Raw genomic sequence first — 12,382 nt, 5'->3', positions numbered from 1 at the left:
CCCAGAAAGAGAAGCTACTGAGCAGTGGGTTTTGCTAAGGGTGAATGTTTTTATAGTTCTGTATGCTATTTCTTAAATAAACTTTTAGAAACAGTTGTGAGCAGTACAGAAATTGAACAAGCAAGCAGATAAATAAATAAAATAAAGGACTTTAGTATCAAAAACCTTTTTCCTAATCTTAGAAAATCAATGATTTCCTATTATCACTTGTTTCATGTCTATTTCCAGTGTTGAAATCCTAAAGCCATAATATGAAAAACCAACAAAATCTCTTTGTAGCTTCCTGTGATGACCCGGGGCATGGCACAAAGGCAACACAGTCAGATAAGCAATAAGAGTCCCTTTATTATCTCCAACTTTGCCACCAATGCCCAGGTTACCTTCTGGCTGGAGAAAAACTCTCCCAGAAGCAGCTTTTGACTGCAGAAAATTAAGTCCAAAACATGAGCAATACAAACTGTAACTTAAAGTCCAAACAAGCCAAACTGAAGTAATTAATTTGGCAGGGCAGGAGCAGGAATTCCAGACTTGAAGACATGGCAAAACTCACATGGTTGAAAAGATGCCAGGAACACAGATAAGCCACAACACAGCATAAAGTCACGTTTGCTCCCAGCAGCCTGCCGCACACAGCCTGCCTTTCTTATCAACTGTCTTCCCAGCTGTAGCTAATGAAGGGGATCAGGGCCCTTTCCTCCCCCATAAGCCACGCAACCCACGTTGTTCTCTTCTCCATTCCTCCCTGCGTGCCCTAGGATGAAGAGGGGATGGGCCTGGTTCTTCCTCTGAACTCCCTCTCCCTTGTTCTATCTCTCCCCTGACTCTGCCCAGCTGGACTTTGCCCTTCCCCAGCCTCATCCACAGCCAACAGAGCCACACTCCCACTCCCTGTCAACTGTCCGGCTGCCTCCTCGGATTCAGACTCTGACAGGGGCATGACACTTCCAGCCATGAGATTGGCTGTTGCATATTCTTAAAAAAATCTTTTACTTCTGAAACTCTCTTTACGTGTGGATTTCCCCCCCACATTATATTCCCCTTCTCAACCAAGCACTCTCCAGTTGCACTAGTCTTTAGTTTCTGAATAGTTCATCCACAATAATTCTGGAATTCAGAAAAGTGGAGTTTCCAATACAGTCTGGAAAGGATTATAAGACACTAGACCAGGGGTGTCACACTCAAGGCCCATGGGCTGGATCTGGCCCGCGAGGTACTTAAATCTGGCCCATGGCATGAGCACCCCCCATGCCTCATTTTGGCTGGCAGGGTGCTGCAGGAGGCGTCTATCCCATCTCCCACCCACCCCGCCGACTTACAAAGTACAATGATGATCCGGCCCTTGAAGAAATCCAGTTTGATACCCCTGCACTAGACAATAGTTCACCTATTGGATCTCCTTTCAAAGATATTTCCTTACCTAAGCAGAGAAACAAAGTGATCACAGGTGAGCAAAAAAGCAATGAGAATGGAGAGGGAGCAACTTCCAGCTTTCTGCCGGCTTCCTCATTGACCAGGAACCGAGCTCACCCGGTAACCGTCGATAGTCTCCAAACAGCCCTACTTGCAAGCAGGCATATGAGCAACTCCCTCATCCTTCCCTCGCCACCTACCACCATTTAAAGATTACAAATTTCAGTTTCAATTTCAAAGCAGCCAATCATCACTCACTCAATCAGGCTTTGCTACCAGCCAACTGGGTGTATCAGTAGGAGCAGAAGAAACTTTTGACTTCCTGCTAGCTTTCCCATTGACTTTGCTTGTGGGAAGCTAGCAGTGAACATCAGAAATCACTCTTCTTTGGCTCAACTGAAAAACTGCCTGCCACTTTACTGGGGGGAGGGGAACAAAGGGAGCCAGGGAACCATGAGGAAAACTGCACTCCCACTCCCCACCCCAGTCCCCATCTCAATATGTCCCTAACGTCCCTGCTCTCCATGGAAGAAGAGGGCTCAGCTGTAAATTGCTGGGACTCTCCAGCTAGCCCTACCTCACCACCAGGCATTCGAGTCACTCCATCATCCTTCTCTCACCACCCACTGCTATTAAGAGATTTCAGACTTCCTCCTCAGTTCCAAAACAGCCAATTTGCCTGTCAGATCTTGCCACCATCCAACTGTGTGCAGGGACCAGAGGGAGATAGGAAAGGTGGATAGACATACAGTCCTCCCATTTTACCTTGCACCATGCAGCCCTCATTTTCTAGGACGTGTAGGCAGAAGCTAAGGTGGCACTGAAGCGGCCACAACTTTCCCAAGTGTCTTTTCCATAGGAGTTGTGGGGTTCCAGCATTCTGTAAGTTAGCTCATCTGAGTTATCTTGGTTCAATAATTGTTGCCTGGTACTTTCTAATTTTGCCCAACTGAAGGGATGGATTCCATGAATGAACAGAAGGGCAAAGGAATCTTAAAGCAGCTTTTTATCTCCATTCTGAAGTTGGGGCCACATTTACCTACTATTTTAACCAGTTTGCCTCTGCTAAGCTATTTGTATAGAAAATTGAGCACAGCCGTATGTCTGGAGGCCCCTGCTTTAATAAGCTATCTATCTACTGAAATATTGACTTAGTAAAGATTCCTTTATCAGTATTCTCTGCTAGTCATTGGCTGCAGTCCCAACAGAGAGAAGAAATAGGTAAGCAGTTAGAATTTAACTGATCTCTATCTTTAAATTTAAAAGTTATGTATCTCTTTTCTTTAAAGCTCTGCAAATAGAGGGAAAGGGTTAAAATAGGAGTGATAATAAGCAGATGGAGCCATCTTGATGACAGAGGCATAGTGATGAAGAGGATAATTGCTTGATTAGAGGCCTGGTGCTTTTTGTCCCAAGAAATAGCTGCTACTTCATTCAGAAAACCCTATTCTGTTTCTCGCTTACCTCCCAAATGTATACCGATTACGGTTGCCTGTATTTTGAGTTTCAGGGGGGAAAGATGCAATCTACCTAATAGGGGTTTTCCCCACAGCTTGAAAACTTTAAGACTTAAACAGTAAAAGCTACTTTGTAGGACAAGTGCACTGATCAATCTTTGTATTTTAACTTTGGATTGGGTTTGGTAGAAAGGGAATTATGTGATCTATTAAGATAGTATCATTTTAACTTTGGATTGGGTTTGGTAGAAAGGGAATTATGTGATCTACTGAGATAGTATCAGACAATAAAGACATGACTAAAAGATCATTATATGAAGTTATTTGAAGATGATTTAAATTATTAACTCAATGTTCTACAACAACTGACATCTACTGCTATATTTATATTGCTTACATAAAAGCTCAGTTAACAAAGGATCTGAGATTTTTAATGGTTTGAAATGTTGTCTTCTGAAGAAGAAACTAATCTGTTTTGTCTTCTTGAGAGCAAATTCAGATCTTCAAGACAAAAGATAATGTATTCACATTCTGTAGTTTTATAGGGAGTTTCAATTCAAATCTGAGTGTTTGTCGGAGTATTTATACTAGGCATGTGGGAATCATCTATAACAGATTTCTCTTCAAGTAGTCCGTTCTGCAAAAATTCAAAACATAAATGGAATCTGCAAGTATCCATCTAAAAATATTTCCAAGCTAAAAATTATGCTCAAAAATTACATATTTGGGAAAACCAAAACAGAATGTATGCAATATTTACATGATATGAAAATATCTATTTTAGTGGATAAGAACATTTCAAAATGTATTGCCCAGATGAAAGGTAGATGAGAATGTTTGTGTGTGTTGTGTGTGTATAATATATACAAAATTAATATGAAAATAATATAAAAACATCTTTATGTGAACAATATCTATCTTGTTTCAATTAGATATTTTAAAGAGATTAATAACATACTGGTTATTTTTATTTTAATAAGATGTTGGTTTATTTTATGGAAGATTCAATACCTAGCATCTCTTTGTTGAGATTATATATATATTTATAATAATGATGATGGTATATCATGATGTTACACAATAACACTAGGATTATTTACTAACTTCTGTTTTGTATATTTTTTTAGAGTACAGCACCTTTTGATAGTTGTACATAGCTGTATATAGTTTATATATAATGCTACAAATTATAATCAGAAATATAGTATTATTTGTAATCTTTTTGAAACTTAATAACTTTTAAAAGTGAAAAAGATACATTATTTTTTAGAATACAGATTACAGATATCAACCTGCTTTTAGGAGAAATTATCAATTAAATCATACAAGTAGTAGTATTTGATAAATTCTATCAATCATAATAAATTTCACTTTTAAAAACGTGAGGAAAAACTGAAATTGACATGGATTCAACACTGTTAATTCACACACAAAAAAACTATGCATACGGATTCTGAATATTTATAAAATATTTTCGTTTCCAAGCATTGCTGTTAATATTTCATGAATTAAAGAGGGGTTTTAGATAAAGTTGGGAAAATGCTATATTACATATTTTTACCCCAAACCAAAGAGTTATAGAAAGTAGGCAAATGTCAGCCTATAAAATTTAATATGTCATTTATATGCAGAGTATAACTGATACAAACTAATGAGCCTACATCAATGTAGCTGAAAAAGAAATCTGTTGCAAAAGTCAATATTTTGGATATACATGCACAGAGAAAGAGGATGTATTTAAACAAAATATTCTAGAACCTTGATAGCGCAGGAACATTATAAATGCATTGATTATTGTCTTGAACATGTTTATAAACTAAGAGCAAATGAGAGGGTATATCCACATGAAAGACAAAAGACCTGTATCTACATTACTTGCATGTTGATTTGCGATTGCTGATAAGAAGCAAAACTAACACCTCTGTTCACCAAAGGCTGTGCTTATCTTAAATTATTAGCATAAAATTAAAGTATAACCCTGGACCCTGACCCTGCTTCATTTCTAGTGTTTTCCACCAATTTGGTTGTTTGTTTAAATTCTGGCAAAATAAGGGCCTAAAACTTTAAAACATTTCAGGGAATTATTTATACAGACTATAATAGTCTTTAAAGAGTACAAACAAAAACTACATTTCTACAGCCAGCTTTTATACCTGCACATCCCAGAAAATTGCCTCCTCCTTCCAGGTAGATTTGACTCCTACTCCCCAAACAGAGTGGTAAATATTTATTGCATGGTAAATAATTAATTTTTTTTAAGCTTTGCAAAAAATAACAATTTCAAGAACTTTTAGATCACAGAATGAAGTTTTTAATCTAAGTGCTCCTTGGTTAGAAGTGAAACAGTGGACTAAATAGATTTGTTCTTACCAATATATTCAAACTCTTCCTTCAAAGCCATCCCATTATGTGAGAAACACTGCTGGCATATCAGGGCATATCTAAAGAAAGGATCAGAGACAAAATTATCAGTTTAAAGATTCAAGTAGTCTCACATCAGACAGCATTAAAATTCAGAAATATGCTTATCCCCATGTGTCCTCTAACCTGCACCTGATCTCTGGACTCCACTTCACAATGTCCACATATTTAGTATAATATCTGAAGGAACCTCAAGTGCCCATTCCCTCCTCATCATTACCTGCCTTTAATTCATGTGTGCAGATTACAAAATAGGGTGCTATATAGATATTCTGATGTTTTTATAAATATACAATAATTGCAAATTCCAGACAGCATCTAAATATTTTTAGTCTATGATCTGCAATTTGATTTTTAAGTATCATTATTTTGAACTCTCACACTCATGCTGCAATGCTAATTTTTGAAAAGGCTTATATTAAGCAATAGTTGACATATGACATATCTCATCAGTTATATATTATTACAATTTGTGGCTATTCTTCTCAGATTAAAAAAATTGGAGTGAAACTGTTTACATATTATTATTAGAAAGATACACAATGGTGGCAATCAAATTAAAGTTAATTGAACTCAGTACCATTGAATTCTGACTAGGTATACAGATAGATGTCACTTGACTACAACTAGAATTGGAACTTCCATCACTAAACGGTGCAGTCATAAAGCACAATGTTATGTAACTGCACTGCTTTGCGATGTTAATTCCAGTTGCCATCATTATGCAAATCACTGAGCCATTAAGCGAGAACATCACGTGGTTGCCATGTGAGACCTCCTTACAGTTTCACCATTGACTTTGCTTGTCAGAAACCCCCCAGAAAGGTTGCAAATGATAATCATAGGCCCATGAAATGCTATGACATTATACTTACAAGCCAGGTGCCTGGATTACAAATACATGGTGGTGGAAACAATGGAACTGACCTAGGTACCAGGACCAGCTGTACTGCCACTCATTCAGTACCATTGTAAGTTCAAACGATTGCTAAACCACTGTTTATGAAGCGAGAACCACCTGTACAGTATCTAGATTGACACTGTAAGGAGCCTGATTCCACATGACTTTCTCTACTTTCCCTAATTTATGCAAGAGATAAGAAAACCAAAGAGAAAAACCACAGCAAGAATATCTGTTATTTGGCAGAATGCAGTCTATCCCAGCACCAATTTAGATGTTCTCTGTAAATCTGGGTCTCAATCCCCAGAATTCTCAATAATGGGCATGGTGGTGAGGGAAGTCAAGGAACTGAAGAATTGAAGACTGAAGAATTGAAGATGTCTCAGGGACATCTCAGATGGAGTAGGCAGATATAGATTTCTGATGTTATCTAAAAAGTAAGATAAGAAACTGCTACTATATCATGCGATGGGTATAAAATTCATTTATTGTAACGAGCAACATTTTACCTGTTCTGTGGACCATCTCCAACTAAATATTCAACAATTCTATCTAATGCCCCCCTCTCTCGAGGAAGAATAGGTCTTGCCAACGGGGGTCCTGGAGGATGAAGGCCTGGAAGACAAAAATAGCTTTCAATCTAACTTCACTAGAAAAAAAAATGTTTCAGTCTATATGAGACACACACATGATAGGAAAATGGCTCAAACAAATGCTAGGAATTACATTGTATCCTGCTATACTGGTCTTTCCAAGAAGAATCGATAATGTTCCAATTTAAGATCTTAAAGAGCAGCTGACAATCCGTGCCAACAATATTGGGCTAGATGGACCTATGGTCACTTCCTTGTTGTTAATTATGGGAAACAGCCCCTGGAATAGGAAGAAGCTGCAAAGAAAGGAGTCAGCTTTAGCTGTGTGAGCAAAACAGAATTCAGAGTAAAAAACAACAACACCTCAGTCCAGGCACTGGATTACACATGAGAACTGCAGCCTCCTTTGATGAATGCTTTTACTTTGGCACCCATTCCTGTCTAAACAGTACATTAGAATCACTGCCAGGTAACAATTGCTCCCCAGTATTATCACAGGATGTAGTCCAGCAATCATTTACAAGATCTCCATAAGGCTGCAAAGAAGAGCACTGTCCTCTTCTATCCAGAAGGATGCTGTTTGAATACTCCATTCCTTCCTATTCCAAGGCAAATCTTAAATGACAAACTAATCTTCTTCTCCTAAGTATTATGTGGTCGGGCTTAGTTTTTGGGGAGGAAAATAAGGGAGAAAAATTCTGCCTCTGCCTAGCAGCATCCATCAGTATTCATCTGCTAGCATCCTGTCAGTGTGTGAGAGAGTTGAGGGCTGTTTGGAAACTGAAATTATTTGCTGTGTGAGCAAGAAGGAGATAGCAAGGAGCCTGTGCGTGGCATAGCTCAACTGTTCTGTACTAAAGCTGCTTGGTGCTGTGAAACTAAAACTGTAACTAAAACTGCTCTCCTCTGCTTGTGTTTTGCATTTGGAACAGATTTCTTTTCAGGTGGGGGGAGTAGAACTCCTTAGCATCAGAGCGTGTTAATAATAATATACGAAATACTAATGCTTTAATGGTCATTTCGAAAAATCCTTTCTTAGAGAGCACCTAGAAGTCAAGAGGAATATACGTGCCAAATTTCAAGTTTGTAAGCTTTACAGTTCTGGAGATTTTGTGATGATGCGTCAATGGTATTTCGCTTTTATATATAGATAGATAGATTTTTATTTTAACTGCCCATATTAGACTAGTAGCTTTTATATATTCTTATTTCCCTCCCTAAAGTATTTATTATTGTGTTCTACTGTTTTAGTGATTTTAATATTCAGCTCATCTTCTTGTCAGCCTGAAAAACTTGCTTTATTGAGTCAAATAAAACATAATTATTTTTAATATTAACAAACAACTTCAGCATATTTATAAAACCCAGCTTTCAAATTCCATCTCAGTGTCACACTCCAATGCAGTAATGATTTTAATCTTGGGGATTTTTAAAATCAGAAAGCCTGATGAGTGTTTCATTAATGAATACCTTAATATTTTAAAAAACACTTTTCTTGAAAAAAAAAAAAAAAGCAAGAATGTATTTAAATATATTAGATCAGATCAAGATCTGCCTACTCTAGTACTTTCAAAAAAAAGAATTGAAACCACAATTAAGCATGAAAAATGTGTAATATGTTAATTCAGAAAAGAAGAGACTTAATTTCCAATTGTTACTATTATGCTCCACAGAATGGCTCAGCTGTTGCGGATTGGTAAAACATGCTGCGCTCTGATAATCAAATTGTAATGTCATCAAGAGATCTTATTTAGAGGTGAAGGATGGTTATTATCCATGCCTTGTAGGAGGAGGTGCTGTTCTCTAAAGGACTGTTGTTTTGGGTACAATCTGCCTTACTACTTGTCCCAAAGGACTTACCAGCTCTAGCCTAACACATACAACATAGACATTTTTAAATAGAAGCCTAATAGGTTTCAAGCCAAGATGGTGCACAAGCCTGTGGCAATTATGAGATAGCTGACTGGTCCCCAATGCAGTTATCTTTTAGTTTCTTATGTCCTATTATTCTTACAATTTTCCTTTGTAGCTGATGTTTTTTAACCTTAGTTGGCCCATAGTCATTTGACTAGTGGGTGGCTACAATATAAACTGGATGGATGGATGGACAGATGGATGGACCAGAGCCTGACCAACCAACCAGATAATATATTTATTCGAAAATCAAACTATTTAGGGTAACTGTATATGAATGGATTCTGAGTGAAAAATACATGGAAATTTTTTGTGCATAAACTTCTTGAGAAGAAACAGGTTTTGAATCAAATATCATGAAAATGTTTAAAAATTTACGTTTAAATTACATGGTTAATTCTTCTTATCAGACAAGCAATGCAACACTGGTAGACTTTCTTCCATCAGGTTCCTCGTGATGTTTTCCATTCAAATCTATGAAGGCACATTCCTTTTCAAGTTGGTCTAGCAACAGTGTCAATTCTTGGACAGTGTTGACTTTAACAGTGTCAACTGTTGGACTACAATATGTTTTAGAATTACTTCTTGAGAACTGTTGAAGTGTAATATAACATATTTGGAGAACCTTAAATGAGGAAGTAGCTTAAAGTATTTGCTTCCTGAAGACAAGAATTCTTAAGGCCAAAACTCTGCCAGCCTTTATTATCACACATAGAAAAAAAACAAATTTAGGGCTATAAACTGCAAATGATAATTTCTATTATAATTATTAGACAAACTGAAGAAGACTCTATTTTATTTTACACAGATTAATAAGAGTCCAACAATGTCCAATTGCCAACAAAAGGGCATATTTTCCCAAATAAATAGTTTTAGGAGCAGGGAATGAAAACAAAACAAAACAAACAAAAAACAAATTAGCACTCAAGATTAGTATTATGCACATTTTGGATGCAGTCTCAACTGGAACTGCCTATTGCAAAGTAAAGCCTAACTATAATTAGGAAGCCTAAAACAAGAGCTCACATGCCCCAAGAATCTCTGTGGTTACTTGGCACAGTAACAAGCCATCTAAGCACACTTCTTATTCTTCATGCTGATATGGACAACGGTAATTAATATGAACATCAAAAGCAATAATTGTAGGCAGGCTGGCTATTTCTACAAAGCTTGGCAAACTCTCAACTACCTGCTGGTTATTAATTTTTAGACATATGGAAGCTCTGTAATAATACATGTTAAATTGATTCTCTTCCACAAAGTATAATGTAATGAAAAAATGAATGATCTTTTCTATTTAAAGCTAATTAAATGCAGTCATATGGACTTTGTTATTTCTCATAAGATAGGAAATTGTAACTCAAGAAACTTGCTTATTTTTATACTGCTACGGTTGCATTATAAATTAAATATTACATACAGGGTTAATGATCAATGAAATACCTGTATCAATACAATCACCAGGACTGTCATCATGTATGCTACAAAACTGAGTTAACTGAGGGAGTTCATTTCCTAATTGCCATAAGATATAGTTAAAATTGATCACATTTAACAATTATCATTAACAATGATTACCATTAATGGATATGGGTCATTTTTAAAAAATGGAAGAGTGCATTAATTTTTCTTCCTCCATTGTTTTAAGTCTTATTACATCTGTCTGCCAGAGGCACCTGAAGCTACCCATACAAATTGGTATTCAGAAATTTAGTAGGACATAGTCCCACTCCACTGGAGTAAAGTCAAAAAAGATTCCACACAGCAACATTATCAAGAATTCCTTCCCATTTAAGGTTTTTTCTTGCCCGCCTCAAATGTGCCTTTGGCATTTACCACCACCACCTCAAATCCATGAAAGATAAGCTGCACCCATTAGAACTGCCAACATGTACAGAATCCTGTAAAGCAGGGGTCCCCAACCGCCGGTCCGCGGACCGGTATCGGGCCGCGGAACAAGCCTTACCGGGCCGCTGGTTGCTGGGCGCCGCCATCTTTTTGGTAAAAAGCGCTTCTGGTGAGCTTTTCCGGGTAGAAAGCTCACCGGAAGCGCTTTCGTCATAAAAGATGGCGGCGCCAGCGCTCGGTGAGCTTTTCCAGGTAGAAAGCCATTTCTACCGAAAAAGCTCACCGAAGCGAGCGCCGCCATCTTTTTGACGAACAGCGTTCGGTGACGTCACCGGAAGCGCCTTTTCGTCATAAAAAGATGGCGGCGCCCAGTTGACGCCGGTACCGGGCCGCGGCGCCCAGCTGATGCCGGAACCGGGCCACGGCGTCGAAAAGGTTGGGGATCCCTGCTGTAAAGAACCAGTTGCTGGATGCCTCCAAAGTGAAGCATAGGTTAGCCTCTGTCTGTCACAGACAAACATTAGATCCATCCCAGGATCAGTACGTCAAAGCAGAGAAATAGGGAAATCTTCTATCACTTGCTTATGGCAGAGCTTGATTTTTCAATTTCAAATCAAAAAATGATTTTATAGTATGGCAGCATTTGTATTGCCCCCCACACACACACACACAAACACACTAATAGCAAAATTAGTACTTGAATGCTGGTGAGGGGGGGAATCACTGGGAAATAAGAAGCAAGACTGCCAATGTGCTGAAAGACACTGTGTGGCTTGGGAAAGAAAGTTCAAAATAATCTTTTTAAAACATACAATTCAGAAGATAGTTTTATGAACATCCAGAAGCTTTAGCAATGTCAATAAGTGTGCCAATGAATCTTTCTCTAGGCAACCTCCCAATTTCCATTTGAATTTTTAGTTTGTGATGGGTCCTGTCACTACAAATGGTCATTTTGCAAATGGGCTTTCAGGGCAATTGCAACACACTTTCAAAATTTCAATGTACTGAAGGCCAAAAAGAGGTGAAGAAACCAGGTCACAAACTATTCACTGAAAAACAGGGCTCTGCAAAAGGTATGACCTGTTCAACAATAGAATCTGGCTTGCTGATTGGAATTCCAAAACAAAATAATACTCTGCTATATTTTGCTTGTATTAACAGCCACCATTGTCATGTGACAGCGGTTACATATGTAGCTGTGGCTGTCTTCAAAGAATTCACAATCTACATTTAGGATTGATAATGTTATGGCATTACCTATTTATATTATTATATTAAATTATTGTTGTATTATTAATAAGCACTTTCTCTAAATGTACGTTCAGCTTTTATTAATACAATTTGGTTAGAAAAGTTAAAATAATTTTACATTGCTATGAAGTATGTGCCAACCTGTAAGTGACCTGTGAGATTATTGGGGTTGTGAGAGCTGAACCACCACCAAATACAAAGAATATTTTTAAAAGAAATAAAAATCCCCGTTCCAAATCAGCAACAGCCCAAAACAGTGCAGAGTAAGCAAATAGTTTCCTCATACATGGCTTCATAATCATTCACTCATCCTGCAAGAGTTCTGCACAGACTCAACTCCTTCCATTTCCCATTACTGCACCAATGCATTCCTGTGGATACACAGACTTGCATCTGCTTATTGGCTCCAATACAATGATTCCTATTTATAGTAAAATCAAACAAAGAATTAACGCAATCTAAATACTTCTATAGTGTGAGTTCTTGATGGCAAGAACTTGGTATTCAGATCTTCTCATTTCTCAAGGAGAAATTTTCTTGGATGAAGTGCTTTCAGTTTATTTCTTCCACAGCAGTATCACATCCTG

General features: G+C 37.6%; 1 protein-coding gene across 6 annotated transcripts in view; it reads right to left on the bottom strand.

Annotated features, from left to right (window-relative positions):
* Positions 1-12,382, bottom strand: part of LNPK (lunapark, ER junction formation factor) — a 72,374-nt gene that overhangs the window by 9,474 nt on the left and 50,518 nt on the right. For 5 of the 6 annotated variants that reach the window (XM_087949684.1, XM_087949680.1, XM_087949683.1 and 2 more), the window contains 2 exons: positions 6,699-6,804; positions 5,238-5,308 (listed from right to left, as the gene is read on the bottom strand). In XM_087949684.1, the coding sequence (XP_087805810.1) occupies positions 5,238-5,308; positions 6,699-6,804 (177 nt within the window). Of the gene's footprint in view, positions 1-3,283; positions 3,505-5,020; positions 5,068-5,237; positions 5,309-6,698; positions 6,805-12,382 lie in introns of those variants that run through there. The other variant, XM_087949685.1, reaches the window with a different exon arrangement.

The sequence above is a fragment of the Notechis scutatus genome, chromosome 1 (genome assembly GCF_049901735.1).
Source record: "Notechis scutatus isolate UNSWTSFEM ecotype Mainland chromosome 1, rNotScu1.2, whole genome shotgun sequence".
In the NCBI taxonomy this organism is placed as follows: domain Eukaryota; kingdom Metazoa; phylum Chordata; class Lepidosauria; order Squamata; family Elapidae; genus Notechis; species Notechis scutatus.
Note: the sequence above shows the minus strand (reverse complement) of the source record. Positions and strands in the feature narration are given on the sequence as shown.